General features: G+C 39.3%; 5 protein-coding genes across 6 annotated transcripts; 2 read left to right on the top strand and 3 right to left on the bottom strand.

Moving 5' to 3' along the window:
• Positions 1-858: 858 nt before the first annotated feature.
• Positions 859-6,337, top strand: LOC114146640 (UDP-glucuronosyltransferase 1-1-like). The gene is made up of 9 exons (XM_028020912.1): positions 859-1,682; positions 2,512-2,575; positions 3,313-3,461; positions 3,748-3,875; positions 4,744-4,837; positions 4,943-5,068; positions 5,470-5,557; positions 5,654-5,873; positions 5,951-6,337. Exons 1-9 carry the CDS (start codon positions 1,140-1,142, stop codon positions 6,219-6,221), a joined length of 1,683 nt encoding a protein of 560 aa, XP_027876713.1. The 5' UTR covers positions 859-1,139; the 3' UTR covers positions 6,222-6,337.
• Positions 6,335-8,044, bottom strand: ndufb3 (NADH:ubiquinone oxidoreductase subunit B3). The gene is made up of 3 exons (XM_028020920.1): positions 7,923-8,044; positions 7,021-7,149; positions 6,335-6,568 (listed from the first exon to the last, which is right to left on the bottom strand). Exons 2-3 carry the CDS (start codon positions 7,146-7,148, stop codon positions 6,418-6,420), a joined length of 279 nt encoding a protein of 92 aa, XP_027876721.1. The 5' UTR covers position 7,149; positions 7,923-8,044; the 3' UTR covers positions 6,335-6,417.
• A 366-nt stretch (positions 8,045-8,410) lies between these two features.
• pecr (peroxisomal trans-2-enoyl-CoA reductase) lies at positions 8,411-11,905 on the bottom strand. The gene is made up of 8 exons (XM_028020919.1): positions 11,765-11,905; positions 11,280-11,413; positions 11,007-11,172; positions 9,879-9,960; positions 9,693-9,789; positions 9,509-9,619; positions 9,136-9,247; positions 8,411-9,023 (listed from the first exon to the last, which is right to left on the bottom strand). Exons 1-8 carry the CDS (start codon positions 11,874-11,876, stop codon positions 8,941-8,943), a joined length of 897 nt encoding a protein of 298 aa, XP_027876720.1. The 5' UTR covers positions 11,877-11,905; the 3' UTR covers positions 8,411-8,940.
• An 888-nt stretch (positions 11,906-12,793) lies between these two features.
• Positions 12,794-15,554, bottom strand: rpl37a (ribosomal protein L37a). The gene is made up of 4 exons (XM_028021507.1): positions 15,404-15,554; positions 14,653-14,781; positions 14,434-14,516; positions 12,794-12,956 (listed from the first exon to the last, which is right to left on the bottom strand). Exons 1-4 carry the CDS (start codon positions 15,404-15,406, stop codon positions 12,893-12,895), a joined length of 279 nt encoding a protein of 92 aa, XP_027877308.1. The 5' UTR covers positions 15,407-15,554; the 3' UTR covers positions 12,794-12,892.
• A 122-nt stretch (positions 15,555-15,676) lies between these two features.
• cfap410 (cilia and flagella associated protein 410) lies at positions 15,677-19,056 on the top strand. 2 transcript variants are annotated; one of them, XM_028021505.1, is made up of 7 exons: positions 15,677-15,903; positions 16,024-16,042; positions 16,141-16,187; positions 16,494-16,723; positions 17,137-17,287; positions 17,366-17,462; positions 18,597-19,056. In XM_028021505.1, exons 1-7 carry the CDS (start codon positions 15,827-15,829, stop codon positions 18,756-18,758), a joined length of 783 nt encoding a protein of 260 aa, XP_027877306.1. In that variant the 5' UTR covers positions 15,677-15,826; the 3' UTR covers positions 18,759-19,056. The 2 variants fall into 2 exon arrangements, with proteins under 2 accessions (XP_027877306.1, XP_027877307.1); XM_028021506.1 differs by lacking the exon at positions 16,024-16,042 and having other exon boundaries at positions 15,678-15,903; positions 16,159-16,187; positions 18,597-18,768.

The following is a 19,056-nucleotide window of genomic DNA, read 5'->3' as shown; positions in this document are numbered from 1 at the left end:
TACGTTGGTAGTAGTTGTAGTAGCTGTGCACTGGTTTTGTAAATGATCAATAGAATAATAAATTGACTACACACTATCGGCAGATATAGCATTGTTTATCTCATGTTTTTCCTAGGTATCCTTGGAAGTGTTTTTGGTGTGTACATCTTTACTAAATAGTCACTGACGAGGCTAGAAACTTAAAAAAGACTGACTAAACAGAACTGAGCAATGAATGTGCAATCTTCTGATTTCCTTCTCAACTGAACATATATTACTAAACATCTAGATTTCAAAATTTGTTGAAATGGAAGCAAAAACTAAGTCATACATAAACAGTTCGGTATCTAACACAGAACCACGTGGTACAAGTCAACCTTTAGTCAGTATTATTTATCTGATAGAGAAATCTATTACTCTATTTATTAAAGTATCTGCAACCTAATCAACAAAAAGTCTCACAGTACTAATTCTCTAAGATCCATTTCTCTACAATGTATTGTAGTTGTTTTTACTATAACATTATCAAAAGTGTGCAAAAACAACATTTCTAATTACCTTTGCTAAATGAAAAACTAAAATCAACATTTTGAAGATCTTTCAGTCATTCACAGATTTCTATATATACAGTAAATACATTTGATTTGATCTTTCACCTGGATCTTATCACCATAGAAACAACATTAAAGTAGGGGAAAATTGCTCAGGTTGCTCTTTCAAATGGTCACCAGCATGTTTGTTTGTTTGTTCCACAATGAGAGGAAAGGCTGGCTTGGTCCAGTATCAATGGTGCAAATTCCACAACTTTCTCCGGATTGAGATTACTGAAGTTTGTGTAAACACTCGTGAACCCCGTTATTGACGCCCACTGAACCTTACCTCAGTTCTTTGGCTGAGGAAACATCAGCAACAGGAGAAATGTAATCACTTAGTATCTAAATCCTAAAGAACCAACACTCTGACCTCTGACTACAGTAAACTGAGATCATTGTTTTTCTTTTGTTAAGGACTTTGAACACTTGTAACTGTAACTCCTAGAGGAGCTCCAGTAGGAAGAGGAGCAAAGGGCGTGAAAAGTTCACACTTGTTTTCAAAGGAGAGGAAAGAAGGGTTTTAAGGTAAATCTTTTTATTGTTTTTATTTTTTTTCATTGGCGATACATGAAGAAGGAAGGTCGAAGAATGAGGAAAGCATATTTTTTGGTATTATTCCTCCTGAGCATGGCTGTGGAGGGAAGAGGTGCTGCAGGGAAAGTAAAGGACTCTGCAGAGACTCCCAAGCTTGTCAAGACAAGCAAAGTCAAAGAAACCGACACCATTCTAGAAAAAAGCGTCTCTTCTTCAGGATTTCTAGGTAACCTGCTGGTGGTGCCTATGGATGGGAGCCACTGGGTGGGCATAAAAGCCATCGCACAAGAAATGGGTCGGCGTGGACACAGGGTCATCGTGGTGATTCCGGAGCTCAGCATACGGATGGGTCCAGGGAAGTACTATGATACAATCACCTATCCTGTTCCCTATGGCCGGGACTACATGGATTTTGTGATGGCCTCACACAAGGACATCTTGGAGAAGTCGGCACAGCCTTTAATGGAGAAGATAAAGAAGCGATTCGGTCAGATCCAGAAAATTATGAGCTTTATTCACACCACAGCAGAGAGTCTTCTGTTCAACTCCAGCCTCATTTCTCATCTGGCACAGCAGGTGAGTGAATATACAACACGGGGATAGATTTTTAGATTATTGTTGTGGAAAAAAATACTTTAACAGGAGTCTGGATGAGAAGAAATAAGAAATTTATTAAAACCTTGTAAGGTGAGAACAGAAATATAGAGACAAAGGAGTCTGTCAAGTCTGCTCTGACTAACAGTGGATCTGGCTTCCTTTTATAGGTTCTGGTCAGAGAAGAGAGACTTGATTGGACTAGAGGTGTGAATCCCTGATAGTGATGTACCAGGGATTCTGTGGAGCCCAACACAGATGGTCTTGCCATTTGTCCATTGTTAAGGAGAGGGGGTTGTGCTTTCATGCTAAAGAGGGCAGATAAGTTCTACATTGGGGAAGTAACACTTAGAATAGTCTCCAGGATCAAGGAGATCCCCTGTTGTTATATGACACTGGAGAGGTCTATGTGAGTGCAGCTTGACCAATCTCATGATAAGACTATGTAGAAATACCTACAGCAGAAGAGGGGTGAGGAGCACATTATAAAATTTTCCATTACAATTATACACAAAAGATATGGTTTTTGCTTAAGTTTTATCTGGTATGTTGCCTGAACTACCCTCTGAAAATGCAGTGCAGGCGCATGAGAACAAATATTTTCAAGGAATATTTCCGTATGTTGCTTGGGATTCCTTGTTTTCACGGCAAGTAAAAAACAAGTTGTTTTTTTTATCCATTTATTTTCTGCGATTACATTTTTTAGGCATTTATGCCTCAGCAACCACAAACGTCAAGGTATTTTATGTGAAAATCCAACACAAAGTACTGAGTATTTTTCTCCTCTCCTTCTGTCTCAATTCCTTCATAGAACTTCGATGCAGTTCTGACTGACCCAATGGTCCCAACAGGCTTGCTAATTGCTCACAAGCTAGGTAAATTACCCCTCTTTGGATTAGGTGGTGGATTTGTTCTTCCATGCAATGGATCACACACTTTTTAACAAGTTCCACCACAGAAAAAGCCACTTGAACTAACATGAAATCACAAAACTACAAGCCAACATAAAGAGGCAGCCGAGGATTCTAACAAGCGCCTAAACTTTTTGAATGCAAGTCATGGTTCAATCATTTTGAAAAAAAAAAACAATCCCCAATAACCCTCCATCTTTCTTTCTGTACCTAATGAAAGTAAATTATTTTCTTCACAATTAATGGATTAGATTACTTAAATCAGAATAATATGTAAAGCTCCATTGGTTTCAGTCACTCAGTCACCAAGTGAAACACAATATATAGATTAGTTAAATAAAAACCTCATGTTTTAGCTCCTTCATTTCTCTTAAGCATCATGAGTTTCTGCTATCAGCTAATAAAAACACATTTAAGATTAGAATATTACTTCAGACCCAAAAAAATTGTCAAAAACATAAATCTAGGCTTAATGAAAAGTATGTTTACTTTAGAGTACCTATTTTCAAAAGGTACTCTTTCAAATCTGTACTTTAATCTCTAATTTTGTACATATTATTATTAATAATATTATTTAATTTCCCTTTGGGATTAATAAAGTATTGAATTGAAATAGTGCCATTTTCTTCTGTGAGCCACCACAGGGAGCAGTGTATGAATCGTGTGTACCCTCTCATCAGTCTGTGCTAAATCACTTCCAGGTATCCCCACCATTAACTTACTGCGGGGGGTTCCCTGCTCTCTGGATATGAAGGCTTCAGGCTGTCCCTCCCCACCTTCCTTTGTGCCTCGATTCTTCACCGGATTCACAGACAGGATGAGCTTTAAGGAGCGACTCATCAACACTTTGGTGAGTACAGCTAGTGGAAAATAAAAGATGGCTCCTCCAGCTCTGAATCAAAAATGTTTAGTATAAGCAAAAAAACAACCTCCAAATTTAGGCTAACGCTGTGTAGTTTTGCAATGTTTGGACACAATTTCATAATTGACCAAAAATGTGTCCGTTGAAAAGTTTTGTGTCAACTCTGTGATCAAAAAACAACAACAAAAAAAAACAACACAATTTTTCATTTTGATTTTATGATGCCAGGGTTTGTACACCATAGCCATTGTCCGGCTTCGTTTCTGACCCACAGGTGGCGTTACTGGAGCCGTTGTTTTGCCGGCTGATGTACTGGCACTTTGACCAAATAGCCTATGACTTCCTGGAAGAGAAGGTGAGCGTGGCAGAGCTTTTTGCTGAGTCCGCTATCTGGCTGCTCAGGTAGGATGTCATAAGATTATTTTTCTATCTTATTTTTTCCTCTACTTTGTTTTCATCAGCACAACTACTATGGTTGTGATGATATAGGGGGATACAGATTCCCTGATGTTGAGCATCTGTCGACACCAGGTGGTCTATTCTTCATAAGCCACTCTACATCTGTAACATCTCTACTATTATTAGCCTCATTTGTAATTAGCTTACATCATGCCGGTGTTATTACAACTGTTGATTTTAATCTTACAGGAGTAGCAAACTAAAATATATATATATATATTTTGATATACGGATTGCCACATTATTTGAAAGTAACATCAGCGGATAAACAGCAAATTTACAGTAAACAAGTCATCAAGTTTAATATCTTATATTTCTCCAACAGTGGCAGCAGCCAATAGCAGGAAGAGATTAATCTATTTTTTGAGTAACATCTAGAAAAATTATATGGAAATTGTGTTTTCATGTGTAACAGCATTTAGTGTGTTATTTATTTATAAATAACACTTATGTGTTATTTATAAATAACATATAAATATATATGTTATTTTAAACATATATATTTATCATGCTAGCTTGTTGCTCTTGGAGGCCCTCTGGTGGTGTTGAGGCCATAAATGTAGCTGCTTAACTTGAACATCCTTCGGGCCGGTTCTCCTATAAACTTGACTTTAGGACTTATATCTCATAAAAATCTGGATGTCTCCTTTCATCTTATTAGAGCTCACAACAATAATTTGTTCAGAAAACAAAGATAAGCTGTTTGTTTTTTTGAGCCAAAATACATAAGGTCATCCTTCCCTGAGGCCTCAAGGCTTAGACAACAATGAAGAAATGTGTGTGAATTTTCTTGTAATTCTATTCACATAAGGATTGACTTTACGCTGGAGTTTCCCCGTCCTCTCATGCCTAACGTTGTCCTGGTCGGTGGGATCAATTGCAAAGTGAGGAACCCTCTTCCTGAAGTGAGACATTTTTACCAAATTTCAAACCTTTTCAGACATTCCTCCTTAACTTAACGCCTCTGGGTGAGAAGAAACCTTAAGAAGCTCTGATGTGTGTGTTTTCAGGATTTGGCGTCATGGTTATCAGGCGAGCATGGGTTCGTGGTGTTCACTTTGGGCACCATGGTTTCAGAGCTGCCAGATGACATCACTTCTACCTTCCTGGATGCCTTCAGCCAGATTCCTCAGAAGGTACAAGGACACTAGTGGATAACAATATAAAGCCATCCAGTGCCTTGTAAAACCATTCATGCTCCTTAAATATGCTTGCATTTTGTCATGTTGTAATTTAAAGACACAGACCAACACAAAATGCAAAACCGTGAAGTAAATGGAAAAGGAAACACTATTTACAACATTACACATACTTTACAATGATCTATTTGAGTCTAACTCAATGTAATTTAATACCAGCTGTTCTCTGGTACGATAACAAGTTGTACTGAAAAGCAAATGCATGCCACACTTTTCAGAATTTTCCTTTCATTTCAGAATCACGCAATACTGATTTTGAAAACGTTCAGTAGGTGTGAATACTTCTGCAGGTGATTTCAAGGTTTCCAAACTAAAAGCTCTATTAACACTTTTGATAGGTGATATGGAGGTACACTGGCAAGGTTCCAAACAGAATCCCAGACAACGTGAAGATGATGAAATGGGTGCCTCAGAACGACCTGTTAGGTAGGAAATCTATCTAAAACATCTGGAAGGAGGACATATCACTGCTCAGGCATATAAAACATCTAATTTCGTAAATAATTTGATATCTTTTCCAAGCCCACCCTGGAGTTCGAGCTTTCATCACTCACGCCGGCTCACACGGGACATTTGAGGGCTTGTGTCACGCCGTCCCCATGGTGATGGTACCACTGAGCGCAGAGCAGCCCGACAACGCACACAAGATAGTGAGCAGAGAAGCCGGAGTCGTGCTGGATATCACCGCTCTCACCACGGAATCCCTGCTGCAGGGGCTGAACGAGGTCATCAATGACACCAGGTAGGAGGCGGCGCAGCTGAAACATTCCTCACCTCAGCTGTGAGTTCAACCTGTTCCATCCCCGTGTGTGCGCTCAGGTACAAGGAGAACATCGGGAAGCTTTCGGCTCTTCATAACGACCGGCCGATCGACCCTCTGGATCTGTCAGTGTTCTGGACTGAATTTGTGATGCAACATAAAGGAGCGAAACACCTCAGACCTGCTTTCCATGACCTGTACTGGTTCCAGTACCACAGCCTGGACGTCATGGCCGTACTAGCTACCGTGCTGTTGGTTTTTGTGGCACTGACGTATAAATGTCTGAAGCTCTGCCTCAGGAAACTGAGCAGGAAGAGGAAGCAAGAGTAGGTGGAGCTGCAAATTCTCCGTTTCCATCCTTATCAGTGTGGTGAAAGGAAGTTTTAAAATTGTGGTAAAATCTTGATTTTAAACACCGTAAAGAATAAAAATAAATCCATAAAGGTGATCAAAAGAAGCTTTATTAAACTGAAAATGCAGAATATCATAAGATCAAATTACATAACACTGGCTCCAGGGAGGAGAATCAGTGTCCGCCTTTCTTTGGAGGAAACATGGTGTACTCTATTGCCAGAGCGACTGTGAACGCAGCGAAGCCCCATTTAAATCCTCGGAACAGAACTTCCGACAGAGTGACCGCGCGCGCGAATCCGCCTGAATACCTCCATGCCTCGTTGCTGCAGGCAGACAGAGACAGAGGGGAGAAGACAGTCAGACATCACCTTGGATACAAACGCAACCTTGTTAATATGGCAGATTTATCCAGCATAAAAATCAGACTTTGATAAATTGATTGGAAACTCTGCCCATATTACAGGCTAATTGTAATATATTAAATTAATTTAAGACACTTAAGGCCTTAATTTAGAAACATTAATTTAAGACTTTCTAAGGATGCACAGACACCTTGTCAATTCTGTTTAATCACAGTCAGCGCAATCAATGGCAGGTGTAAACACAAGACAACTTAATGCTGAAACTGAATCAAAAGTTGCCTTAAAATATTAGTTTAAAGGTTCAATGGGCTGTTGAAACTTTTTATTTTTCATATTTGTTGCTTTAGTTGTTGAACCGTAATTAATTTACTTACTTCCCTCAGATATTTGTGCATGTGTGTAAAAATACTGACCGTGCCCACGGGTCTTTGAGGCCCCTGGCTGCCAGTCGCTGCTGCGTGAACTCCAGCGGGGTTCCTTCCACCTTCCACTGCCGCCAGTCCGGCATGGACATCTTGCTGTGGCCGTGATCACCTCCCATGCTGAAAGCAAAAATGTTTCTCAGTCCTCATCTTGTTGGTGCTTCAAATGCTCTTTGTGTTTTCTTTCAGAAAATAAATCAAATCTGCGGTTGTAAATGTTTAGTACAACTCACCGTAACTAAGATAAATAATGAAAACAAGGAGAAGAAAGCTTCACAGACATGGTTAAAATGCTGGGTTTATACATGTTTTGTGCTCTTCTATGACCGCAGCTGTACAACATTCACAAATTTCATTACGTTCATTAGAAACTCTTCGTATGGTGACGTTCTTCCAAGACATGATTTATGAAGATGCTTTTTAATCTGTTTTAGTGAAGCTTAAAATGTACGTCAATAAAACTAATTAAATTACAGTTTGAATTATTTTTCCTTTCCACTTAATTATGTATGTTTTATTATACCAGTGTAAATCTGGCCATATTATTGATGCTACAGGTTTTTAGCAGAAAAATTGAAAAGAGGCCATTTTAATGTGATACAACAGGAACCACAACTGTAATGTATCAAAGTACATCGATGTCAGCATACAACACACTTATTTACGTTAATATGTCTTTCTTTAGATAACCTAATAGCTGGACTCTTTCTGATAGAAGTCGGTGTTTTCTCAGCTAGCACGCTAGCTAGATTAGTCTATGATGTTACAAATTCACTCTGAGACCTGTTTTAGCTCACTGCTTCGTTTGCGATAATAATGTGGAACCGCAACCCGAGATATGGCAACAGAAAACTCTGTATAATGTAAAGCTTAAAAAAGATAAATAGGTGTACCTGAACGGTTTGTTGTGACCTCTGCTGCTGAAGTGAAGACTGCGACAATCAGCGACACTTGACGGCAGAATTACGGCGAAGTGTTGGGGACAAAAAGCCCAACGTTTTCATAAAGCGCGAGCATACGCATAACGTAATATGTGATTAGGTTTACATATATTTACTGGAATAATAAATACTTTGCTTATGAAAAATGAATTTGACCTTCATTAGAGTATACTCCACCAAAAATATATCGATGTTACTTGGTTACCAACGTAGCATCTGTACAGAGACTTACTGTATGTCCACATATCCACTATTCTTGTTTAGGATAAAATGAGAAGTAAAATTCTTATCATTCATGATTTAACACATAAATATAGATTTTGTTGTATACTGTCACTATATTACACATATTAAAAATCCCTCCATATAGTTAGCTCTCACTACAATGTGTAAATATACCATAACAATCCAACTAACAAAAATTGATAATGAGGTCAAGCTGAAATATGGATGAAATTTATATTATTGATGGATGTATGGTCACAGCTAGAAAACTGAATAAGCAAGTAAATCAGGAAATTACATTTTTCCTACCTCTTCCCATCCTTATCTAGGTCATGAAAATACTTACATTACAGATTACATTACTAATTTTTAGTCTCAGGTAAAAGGGCAGACTACCCATATTTTATGGTTTACATTTTTCAATCTCTTAGTGTTTAGTGACGAAACGTCCATTTGTAAAGCACTTGTGTGTTAAGTAAAAAGAAGTATGGCATTACCTTCAAAACAGCTGAAAATGGTAATTAAAATATTTTTAAGCACATTTCAAATCTTATTGCTATATCTTTCCCAACAAAAAGTTACACTCATGCTGCTACTTAATTATATACAAATTTGCACACAATTTTCACATTCCACATATAAAAAATTAGGTTCAATCCTTAAGGGTCTGGTGTTTTACCGCTGTGGCTATACTTCTGTGGTAATTGCCATCTAAACATTTGCTCTTTGCATGTTCTGGAATGTATTAAAGTTTGCTTTGTGTCTTGAGCAGTTCCTTCAGAGCGTCCAGGTTTTCCCCCTGTGGAGCTTCGGGCCACGAGCTGTGCTCTGCACAAAAAAACACACAGAAACAATCAGATGCACTATAAAGTGCATCGTAGAAAAACAATCTTAGAAGGTTGACAATCTAAGTGTGGCTGCGATAACGAGCTGCACTTACCAGGTATCTCCCACAGGGAGTGATAAAGACTCTGTCCTGCATCCACTTTCAGGGTAGCCCCAGAGATGTACGAGGCACCAGGAGACAGCAGGAAGCAAACAGCAGAGGAGATCTGAGTGGAGAAAAGGGCGGGGGAGGTTATGGCTTTAAAGGTTTTGTAATTAAATATCTCTGCAAATTAATTTAAATACATTGTAGGATGGATGTTTTTATAACATGAGTTATAATACAAGCTTTCTGGGCTGATAGATTTCTGTCTTCAATTAGCAGTTTTATTGGACTTTTTGTGCATTCCAACACAATCTTTGATACATGTCTTTACCCTAAGCAATAGTTGTTGACGATTGTGGTTGTATTTTAAAAAGTAACACACCTCTTCTGGCACCCCTAGTCTCTTTGCAGGGCTGAATGGGACGGACATCTTGAAGAGGTGAGGTCCAAGCTCCTTATAGTTCTCCATCGCAGTTTTGGAGAAGATTGTTCCCTTAAGCCAAACAAATACCCCAGTTACTGCAGCACAAAAACATAGACTCTGCTCAGCTCATAGCTTCACGTACAGGTGCCACAGCGTTGACTCGGACTCCTGAGGATGCCCACTCGACGGCCATCGTCTTGGTTAGGTTATCCACAGCTGACCTCGCTGCTCCTGTGTGCCTGTCAGCGAGAGGCAATGGCAGGACGTAACAGGAAGCGTGCAGAAACTTTTCACATCGTTAGTCAGTTTGTTGGTGAACGCGTCTTACGCCATGCCTGGGAAGCCTTTCCACATGTCAGCGATGATGTTGACGATCACTCCTCCATGCTGCTTCATCCAGGCTGTGTAGACTGAGAGAAAGGACATGGGGTGGTGATGTAGAGAACTTAAGAGTCTTGACACAAGTATTTGTAAGCCTTGCACATTTTCACAATAAAACAAATGTTTGTCATGCCTGTCAGATTTCAAAAATCTGTAATTATTCATCTACTTTGCAATTGCACTCTACTCTATCATGGTCCGTCACATTAAGAGCAGGAACGATTAATCGAATTAATCGGGATAAATTGATTTTTGAAATAAGCGTCAACTAATTTAGTAAATAATCAATTGTTAAATGGAGTATAAAAACTATAAAAACAAGAGCAAGATTAAACTAAAACTGTACAAAAAATATATAGATTTTGCATTTAAGATTTAAAAAAAATTAAGCTTTGTCTAAATGTACTACATAGAACTCTTCAAGTGGCATAATTTTCTTCACTTAGTTCAAATTCTGTACATAAAACAAAAATCTCATATTAAGCACCTTTTGCTAACCAATTATTAATCGGGTAATCCAAAAAATAATCAACAGGAACTGAATTGTTCGTTTATTTGCATCTATTAATGGAATTCTAATATTGTATAAAAATGACTTAAGTGACGAGATGAAAAATCTGCAAAATGTTAAATTTTATTTTATCTGATTAGACTGATAATTGCAGCTAGGGGTGCACCAATTGCAGTTTTTGGGACGATCGCCAATTACAGATCTTTAAAAAGTTTGACCTGTGATTCCGATTTTGATCGATACTGATTTTTTTTTTGTCTTGAATGTTGCTAAATATAGCAAGTAAGTTGATGAGTTGGCAACAGTGAGGCGCCTATTGACAACTGCAAACTTGCAGACTGTCAATCGAACTGCTCTAATGGGAGAGTAAAAGGGGACACTGGCTGACTTTTAGACATTTGCCGAGGTAGTAGATAAAATCGGTGTTTAAGATCATCTTCACACGTAAGTTTCGGCTGATCACCGATCTTCCAAAATTAAGGAAATCGAGCCGATTCATCAGTGCACCCCAATGGCATACAATCCCAATAATATTTATCCTGTAGGTGCCTGACTTGAACTTACCCTCCTTGCAGCAGTAAAAGGTTCCAGTCAGGTTGGTGTCTATCACAGCCTTCCAGCCTTTGGAGGCTATCTTCTCCACCGGGCTGCTGAACTGACCCCCTCCGTTGTTCACCAGGTAGTCTATCCTACCATACCGCTTCAGCACCGAAGACACAAGAGCCTTCACCTGTCACAAAAAAACAAAACAAACCAAGATGCAACAGTCCAGTTAAAGCAGTCACTCGTGCTGCTAAGCAGATGAGCAAGCAGAGAGGTCTGAACATGTTCTCTCGCCTCGTCCTCACTGCGGATGTTACAGGGAACTGTGGTGACACTAGCAGGGCTACTGGGGGGGATCTTCTGCCTCATCTGCTGAGCCGCTGCCTCCAGCCTTTCTGCCTTCCTGCTGGAGATCACCACGCTGCAGCCTGCAGACAGAGCAGCAGCAGGAGGTCAGAGGGGTCACCAGAGACATGATGATCAGCAAGTGACCGCGAGGTCACGACAAGTCCTTATATTTATGTAAATATGCCTCTGAATCTAAAATTAATGTGCTCTTCTTCTGTTAAATATGACTAAAACAAGGTGTTACGTAACAACGGCACTGCACGTGCGTACTTAGAGTGATAGGGTACATTCAAGGTTAATTATTACCTAAAAACATGTATCTGTAGTGTAGTTCATTTGGAGGTGGTCGCTAGATGGGTGTTGAAATATCAGCTGAGTTTATTAAAAGTAAAGAAAATTAACTTTTTTTTAAAGAACAGAACTAGTCTCACCCAGCTCCAGCAGCTCCGCAGAGATGGCTTTACCGATCCCGGTTCCTCCGCCGGTCACTATCGCTACTTTGTGGTTGAACAAGCCCGGTCGCAAAACACTGGAGGCCGCCATGCTGGTTTCTGCTAGGACTCAGCTGGAGTGGCAGCTCTTACCCGGGTAACAGCGCCCCCGTCCGGACACACTCCGTAACCATCCATTTCGTTTTGAAGACATTTAAGGCTTCGGATGAACTTTTCAAAGGGTTTTAAATTGAATGAACATTATTTTTTTTCATACTAAATGAAGCACCGCAAGCTAATAGTGTCACGATTTAAATATTGTTTTGCAAGCAGTTCACCAAAGTGTGTGAAAGAGTAAAATAGCACAATTAACATTTTTCCAACATCAGAATCGGTAAACCTGACAGACCTGCTGGTCAGTTGAACAAAAAGAAAAACCGGGTGAGATCACTAAAAAGTGAATTTCACTAGGACGTTTTTGGGTCAACTTGTCCTGCCAGACTTCACTAACATTGATCTTTCCCACTAATATCAAATTAGTTAAATTTCTTTCTAGTATACTGCTGATCGATCCCCTCCAAACTTCATCATATAAAAACTAATTCCGTACACTTGAAATCCCTTAAAGCTGCAGAATCTAACTTTTAAAGAAATTATTTTTTTTTTTACATATTTGTTAAAACTGACACTTTATCGTGATATTATAAGAGATAATCTCTGGGAAAAAAATACAACTGAACCACAGATTGTCTTCACCAACTTTACCATTTACATTTGACAGATTTTAAATTGATCCAGCAGCCTGAGCAGTTCATCTACTAGGGTCTTAATTACTCCAACATTATTGGTTAAAAAAGACTACTGAAGACAAAACCATCTATCATTTCAATCCTGAAAATTCAAACAACAACCTTTCAATTTAAAATCTGCTGTGCTAACACACTTCTTCTTAATCAGTGAAGCATTGTTCATGAAGAGGAGCCATCACAAGTTTTTCATTAGAACACAAACATTACAAAGACACAAGGATCTCCGCTCCAGACTTTTATTTTTTTGATGTTGAGGCCACGTCTAGTTCGGCTGAAATAATAGAAAACAAAGTCCCAAATCCAGCAGCTGTGCTCTGGTTTACTGGTCCTTCAGTTCCTTCAGTCTCCTGATTGCAGACTTGACTGTGACAGCGGACGTTGTGCTGCGAGAAACAGAAAAGACGGATATTAAAAATGCTGAACACCTTCAGCATCCAGGTTATGAATCTTGTTCAGTTATTGTCCATCAGCGTAAAGAAACGCTGATGTGACTGTTGCTGATATTTTTACAGTTTCGCTGTTAAAACTGTTATATTTTGGACATTTTGTACCAACCACAATTTTATTTATACCAAGTTTTGAATATTTTAAACTGATTTAAAATTAATCTACAAGGAGTTGAAGTTACGTGTGACACAAACAAATAATAAAAAAAGGGTGACATAATAAGAAACACAACTTGAGGTCAATATCAAATCTTTAAAAAACATAATATTCCATAACAAATGCAATGCTCAATCCTATTGGTATAAAACTGGTTAAAGAGGCAACATGGAGGTAAATTGGCATGAAATGGTCACATAAGGGTACGAACTGAGAGCTCTGCAAACAAATGGGTGAATTTTCAACAATTAAGATGTCAAATAGCAAAAACAAAACCAATCAACTAAAGCTGGGCCTTATGGATAAAAAAAACATCAAGAGGAAAAATTTTTACACTTTCTCACACCAGATCTGATTGTAATTAATTTTTTCCTCACTTTTTTCCCAAAAGAATATGAAATATAAAAATGAAAACTTTCAAAAACTAGCTTTTATTACCACCATTCCTTCTGTGAGAATTTTTAACTACGAGAATAAAAGCAGAAAAAGTTTTACAAAACAAAAAAGAGTTGTCTTAATGACAAAAAAAATACTTAGAATTATTAGGATTTATGTGAGCAACTCAGTCCGTGTAGTTTTCTTAGAAATACACTCATTTACAAAATAATGCCCTGTTCTGATATTCATTTGGTGCTGATTAAGATCAAGTATTTATATATGGTATATGGGAAACGTATGCCAAAGTATAACTTCATAAGATGCTCAACATTTCTCATGTTAATTTTGTGTTGGATTTCTGGTATTATTTTGACAATCGTTGCAAGACGGCATTCTTGCACTAGTATGACTTTATTCTCATCATTAAATTAAAAATAGCAGAATATCATTCTGGCCCTAATATGTAAAATGTAATCAATCAAAAATCGATTCATTGCCCGGCCCTACAATCACCCGTTTGTTTTTTTACAATAAACATAATCACTCTATAAAGATAACTTTGTCATTTACATCACACAAGTACATCCAGCTAAATCTGCGCATGCGGTCAAAATTGAGGACAGCGTGTGAATAATTTAAGCGCCCTTCATATGAGGAATATGAACAACATGTGTGATATTGTCATGGCTTTAAAGTTCAAATGCATTCACTTCTTTATTAATCAAAAAAAAAAAAGTTCCCTTCCATCCTTGATGCCAATAAACCCAAAAGCTTTCTCTTTTAATAACCATCTAAAAGAATCAGATCGTGGCTGTGAGGTTCCAACAAATGACACTTGAGTTAAGACGTGCAAAGAGCCGAGAGAGAGAAACTACATACTTGTACGTCCAGGCACCACCAGCCACAGTCTTCCTGCAGGACCCACAGTGCCAGATGCCAACGGCCCTCCTCTTCATCTTGGTCTGTGAATAAAGAGCACAAGAATGCTTTCAAGTCCTCCAAGTGCACCATCCCCACTTTGGACAATTTATACTGATGCCATCCCAGAGGCGTTTACTCTGTTGACAACCCCGACTTTCGGTGATTCCACACACTCACCTTGCCGCAGAAAGAGCAAGTGTATTTAGCATGCTGAGAGATTTCAATCTTCTTCACCATCTTCCTCAGCGAAGCGCCGTAACGCGTGCCATATTTACCAACAATCCCCACCTTCTTGGTGCGCTTGGCCTGGGGGGAAGAGACAACGAAACAAAACGATTGTTGGGGAGAAATGTACCATCTTCAATGTGATAAGCAGGGTTCATGCAACTTCTGCGATTAGTTGGTAACGCGCGTTTTCAGTTCATCCTATGCAAGTTCGATACATTGCAATATACAATATATTAGCTTAATACTAGGACTAGAAAAGTCAAAGCACCCTGAAACTGGACTAAACGGGCTGCAGTGGTTATTCATACAGGCTAGGAGCCTCTCATAACTGGGCTAACCCACTCATTTAAACTCGGCCATTTCAGACCGGGTTTTAAACAGTGACGCGTAATTTATTGTGTTATTGTACCTCTGAAAAGATGAGGAAGCTATCTTCTAGGGACTGACGTTAAGCTGTCGCTAAATAGAATGTAACTAGCCGGCCTGGTTTGATGAGCAAAGCTAAGGCGGCAGCCATTTCTGTGTCAATGGCTCCGAAAAACATCGCGTTTACAGTCGATACAACCACCAAACAAACACAAATAATATTCTGGACGGGCAATCATGATCCCCACAAAACTTCAGCAGGGGCAAAAATGTTGATTACACCCCTAGAATCATAAGATTGATTCAGATTATGAAAGGAGCAGGCTAGGCTCACCATCGTTTCAGCGGAGACGTAGGTCCAAAGAGGGAGAGGTTAATGCGCAAGCGCGATTTACTGCAGTTGCTCGAACGGCATTGTGGGATTTTGAGTGTTTAGTCAAGACAAATACTAATTTTACGCTTTTAATATTTACAAAACTAGGGTTATTTAAAATAATTTACTTCGGAATTTAATAGCACGCGGGGTTCACAAAAGAGACAAAAAAAATTGTTAAAGTTTTCTTTTCTTTTAAGCCGTAGTAACCAAGGACGCGTTGTTGGTAACGCGCATGCGCATTAATGTTAAAGACGCCAGCTTTTCCCTGTACAGCGGAGTTGAGATGTTTCGCTGACGCTGTCATGAAGCAACCTGTGTTGTTTGTCAATATACATTTCATTGACAATATTTCTAATTTTTAAGGCGTTTAGGCGATAGGCAATGAAGCTAACACGGAAACTTGTTCTTGCTAAGGCTAAGGCCTCAGACTTGGAAAGCGTGAAGAAACTAAACTGCTGGTAGGAGCTTGAACTGATCGCATCTTTAATTTACACCTTCTTTACATGTTAACACCCGTGTTGGTTAAGATGTACTAGCTCCATGTGTTGAGTCTGTGCTAACATTGTGTTGCTTTGCAGGGGATGCAACCTGACTGACGTGAGTACGCAAAGTTGTGTGGATACCTCAGTAAATTATGTTGATCTTTACGTAATTAAAAAAAACAATCATCTCCATCGAATTGTATCTCGTTTCAGATTTCCATATTCTCTCAGATGCCCAGCATTGAAGTGTTGACTCTCAGGTTGGTCAAGTTAACTCTTTGCTTTCTTTCTCCACAACCTTCTTGTTAAAGTTATGAACCAGGCCTTTCTGTTAAATCAACCAAATTCACTTTAAATATCACTTGTCACATTTAAAACAACACATCATGGTAATTTTTAAAGTTTGTTTTACTGTTTTGTTGTAAATTGTTATTTATTCAAGGTATCATAAGACATAGAGGGACAGATCAGTTCTTTTTGAACACCTCCGTTTTCATTTTCGTTCCATCACATGTCCAGAACCATTTATTATGATCCGCTTACTACAGTGCTTTCTCTCGCTGCAGTGTGAACAACATCTTGTCTCTATCCGCTTTGGCTGGCTGTCTGTCTCTGAGTGAACTGTACCTGAGGAGGAACATGATTCCTACACTGTCAGAGCTCTGTCATCTGCGTCCGCTGACGCGCCTCCGAGTTCTGTGGTTGGCCGAGAACCCCTGTTGCGGTACCGATCCGAGTCGGTATCGGCTCACCGTGCTGCGTTGCCTTCCTCGACTCCAGAAGCTCGACAATCAAGGTGATTTTTGTCATGTTCCTGCGCACAGAAACATGAGTAGCTGGGTCGCACACAGTTCTCGCAAAAGTAAAAATAGTCATTGAACTTTTCAACATTTTGTTAGGTTACAACAGAAAACTTCAAGGTTTTTCATTGTAAACAAGACAAAATCAAAGTTTTGTATCGACCTTTCTCTGCAGTTATTGTTTAAAACTGTTTGTATGCTCCTTGCTAGTAGGAGTAAATGTGTAAATTACACACAGTTGGGCGAAACAATTTCTGAAGGCAGTTCAGAAATTGAACAGCCACACTTTTCAGATTTTTGCTTAACCTGCATCTGTAATGTGACAAAATGGAGGTAAAAAGAAAAAAGTTTCAAAGGTTGCGAACACTTATGCGGGGCACTTCCCTTGTCTGACCTTTTGTGTGTTCAGTGGTAACCGAGGAAGAGATCGCACTCGCTCTAACGGAAGGTGACGAGGTCAGCACGCCCACCGGCAACATCCACAACCAGCTTCCCAACAACGGCCTTCCAGATGCAGAGACGGAGAACGATGCACTCAACTACAACATGGAGGAGACCAAGTAGGTTTCTGTGACTTTTCACAACCGTTTTAACCTTTGCGAATGAAGACGTTTCTGAAATTAATTTTCTCCTGTTAGCAAAATCAGAGAAGAGCTGGGAATGAAGCCTCTCTCCAGAGACAAATTCTCCTCTCTTTCCTCTCCATCCACCATGGAGAAACCAACGATGAAAAAGGTAGCATCTGCAAGCATCACCCCACTAGTACCCGTTGACTGAAGCCAGGGTTTCTGTACATTTCACCAATTCAAATTTAAGACCATTATGAATTAAATTTAAGACTTGTATCACACCAGAAATGTACAAAAGAAACAGCCTTAACCACTGCAGTGCCAAGCTTTTTTGCACAGAATGAAAGTAGTCTAATATGGAAGTGATCTAATAGCAAAGATGAAGGATGTCCACCAAACTGGCAATAAATTTGCACTTACACCAGCTTCCATTTTTTAGCTAGCTAATTTTTTTCTCCTTCTCTGTCTCAACTGCAGGAACCGGGCAATGGTTCCTCCTAATATAGGTGGTTTGCTAGCTAGTAGGAGTATATTAGCAGCTAGTTACCAGTAGCCTCAACCGCTTTGAGTCACAGACTCAAACCAAGACTACATAGAATGTGCGAGTCACACCACAACAAATTTTAAGAGTTGTAACATATTTAAAGCCAACTTGCTTCTTTAAAAGTCCATTTAAGACATTGTATACATGAATTTAAGACTTTTTAAGGATGCGTGGATACCCTGGAAGCCCAGGAGATTAAAGAGGACGTACAACGCAAAATTCACACTTTGCACATTTCTTTTACTACCATTTGGGTTCCTACTGCTTCTAAAAAAAAACACCTAGCACTAAACAAAAAAAAAAAAAACCAGCCTGTTTTTGGTAATAAGTCAACGATTTTTGGTGTCTGGAAAACAAGCTATTTTAAAAATCTCTGGATTGTAACTTCTGCTAGAAAAGACAAGTGTTTTGTTGTTGACTTACCGTCCAGAAACTATTTGCATTCTTGTTGGTTGTGAAGGAGGCTCCACTTCTGCTTTCCAAAGATGTACAGTTGTATAATTGCATGTCTGTTTGTAGTCATTTTCATGTTCGAGTGTAAACTTTGAGTTAAGCAACAGCTTACTTCGATTTAAAGTGACAAGAGGCCCTAAAACAACTCATTATGAAAGCTCAAAATAGGTAGAATTGACCTGACTAAAGTCTTGTTACAAAAAATTTACATGTTTTGTATAACATATAGTCCTATCCTAACCCGATCAGGGATGCTTATTAAGCCACCGTTAAAGTGAGGTACTGTGCTTTTTTTTTTTTCAGACCCACATCCTCGATGCGGTCCTGCTTCTGCTGAGGGACCTGGATGAAGAGGAGCTCCACGTGGTGCACACCGCCACGCAGAACCGGCTGCAGACCTACACACTGGATTCAGGAGACGGTCAGAGATCGTCATCTCAGAAAACTGCAGAGATCCAGCACTAACTATATCCACAGCATGCACTCAGAACGATATCCCACTCCCCTCTTTTCCCACATCCAGCACCAATCTCAGGATTCTAAACCCACACACGTCGCCTCCCGGTACCTTCTGCTCGTTTACGTGTACAGTTTCTGATTTCATTTCACTGCCACGTCGCATTTTTGTGGCCCTGGTTTCCCAAATTATTAAGGAATTCTATTGTTCCACTGCATGACTACACGCCTCGCAAGAACATAAGAATGTATTTTTTGTTTAATGCGCATATCTATTTTGAAATTAAAAATAATGCTCAGCAATAAA

Source organism: Xiphophorus couchianus, chromosome 6, assembly GCF_001444195.1.
Source record: "Xiphophorus couchianus chromosome 6, X_couchianus-1.0, whole genome shotgun sequence".
NCBI classification, from domain to species: Eukaryota; Metazoa; Chordata; class Actinopteri; order Cyprinodontiformes; family Poeciliidae; genus Xiphophorus; species Xiphophorus couchianus.
This window is presented reverse-complemented; position numbering and strand designations above follow the sequence as displayed.

Coding starts and splice junctions, on each gene's coding strand:
- LOC114146640 (XM_028020912.1), top strand. CDS start 1,140: ATGAAGAAGGAAGGTCGAAGAATGAGGAAAGCATATTTTTTGGTATTA. Junction 1,683..2,511: donor TTTCTCATCTGGCACAGCAG/GTGAGTGAATAT, acceptor ATTCCTTCATAG/AACTTCGATGCAGTTCTGAC. Junction 3,876..4,743: donor TCCGCTATCTGGCTGCTCAG/GTAGGATGTCAT, acceptor TATTCACATAAG/GATTGACTTTACGCTGGAGT.
- ndufb3 (XM_028020920.1), bottom strand. CDS start 7,148: ATGGGAGGTGATCACGGCCACAGCAAGATGTCCATGCCGGACTGGCGG. Junction 6,569..7,020: donor CTCAAAGACCCGTGGGCACG/GTCAGTATTTTT, acceptor GTCTGCCTGCAG/CAACGAGGCATGGAGGTATT.
- pecr (XM_028020919.1), bottom strand. CDS start 11,876: ATGGCGGCCTCCAGTGTTTTGCGACCGGGCTTGTTCAACCACAAAGTA. Junction 11,414..11,764: donor TGCGGAGCTGCTGGAGCTGG/GTGAGACTAGTT, acceptor CTCTGTCTGCAG/GCTGCAGCGTGGTGATCTCC. Junction 9,790..9,878: donor AAAGGCTTCCCAGGCATGGC/GTAAGACGCGTT, acceptor TCTCGCTGACAG/GCACACAGGAGCAGCGAGGT.
- rpl37a (XM_028021507.1), bottom strand. Junction 14,517..14,652: donor CTTGCTCTTTCTGCGGCAAG/GTGAGTGTGTGG, acceptor CTTTATTCACAG/ACCAAGATGAAGAGGAGGGC. Junction 12,957..14,433: donor GGTGGTGCCTGGACGTACAA/GTATGTAGTTTC, acceptor TGTTTCTCGCAG/CACAACGTCCGCTGTCACAG.
- cfap410 (XM_028021505.1), top strand. CDS start 15,827: ATGAAGCTAACACGGAAACTTGTTCTTGCTAAGGCTAAGGCCTCAGAC. Junction 16,724..17,136: donor CCAGAAGCTCGACAATCAAG/GTGATTTTTGTC, acceptor TTGTGTGTTCAG/TGGTAACCGAGGAAGAGATC. Junction 17,288..17,365: donor TACAACATGGAGGAGACCAA/GTAGGTTTCTGT, acceptor TTCTCCTGTTAG/CAAAATCAGAGAAGAGCTGG.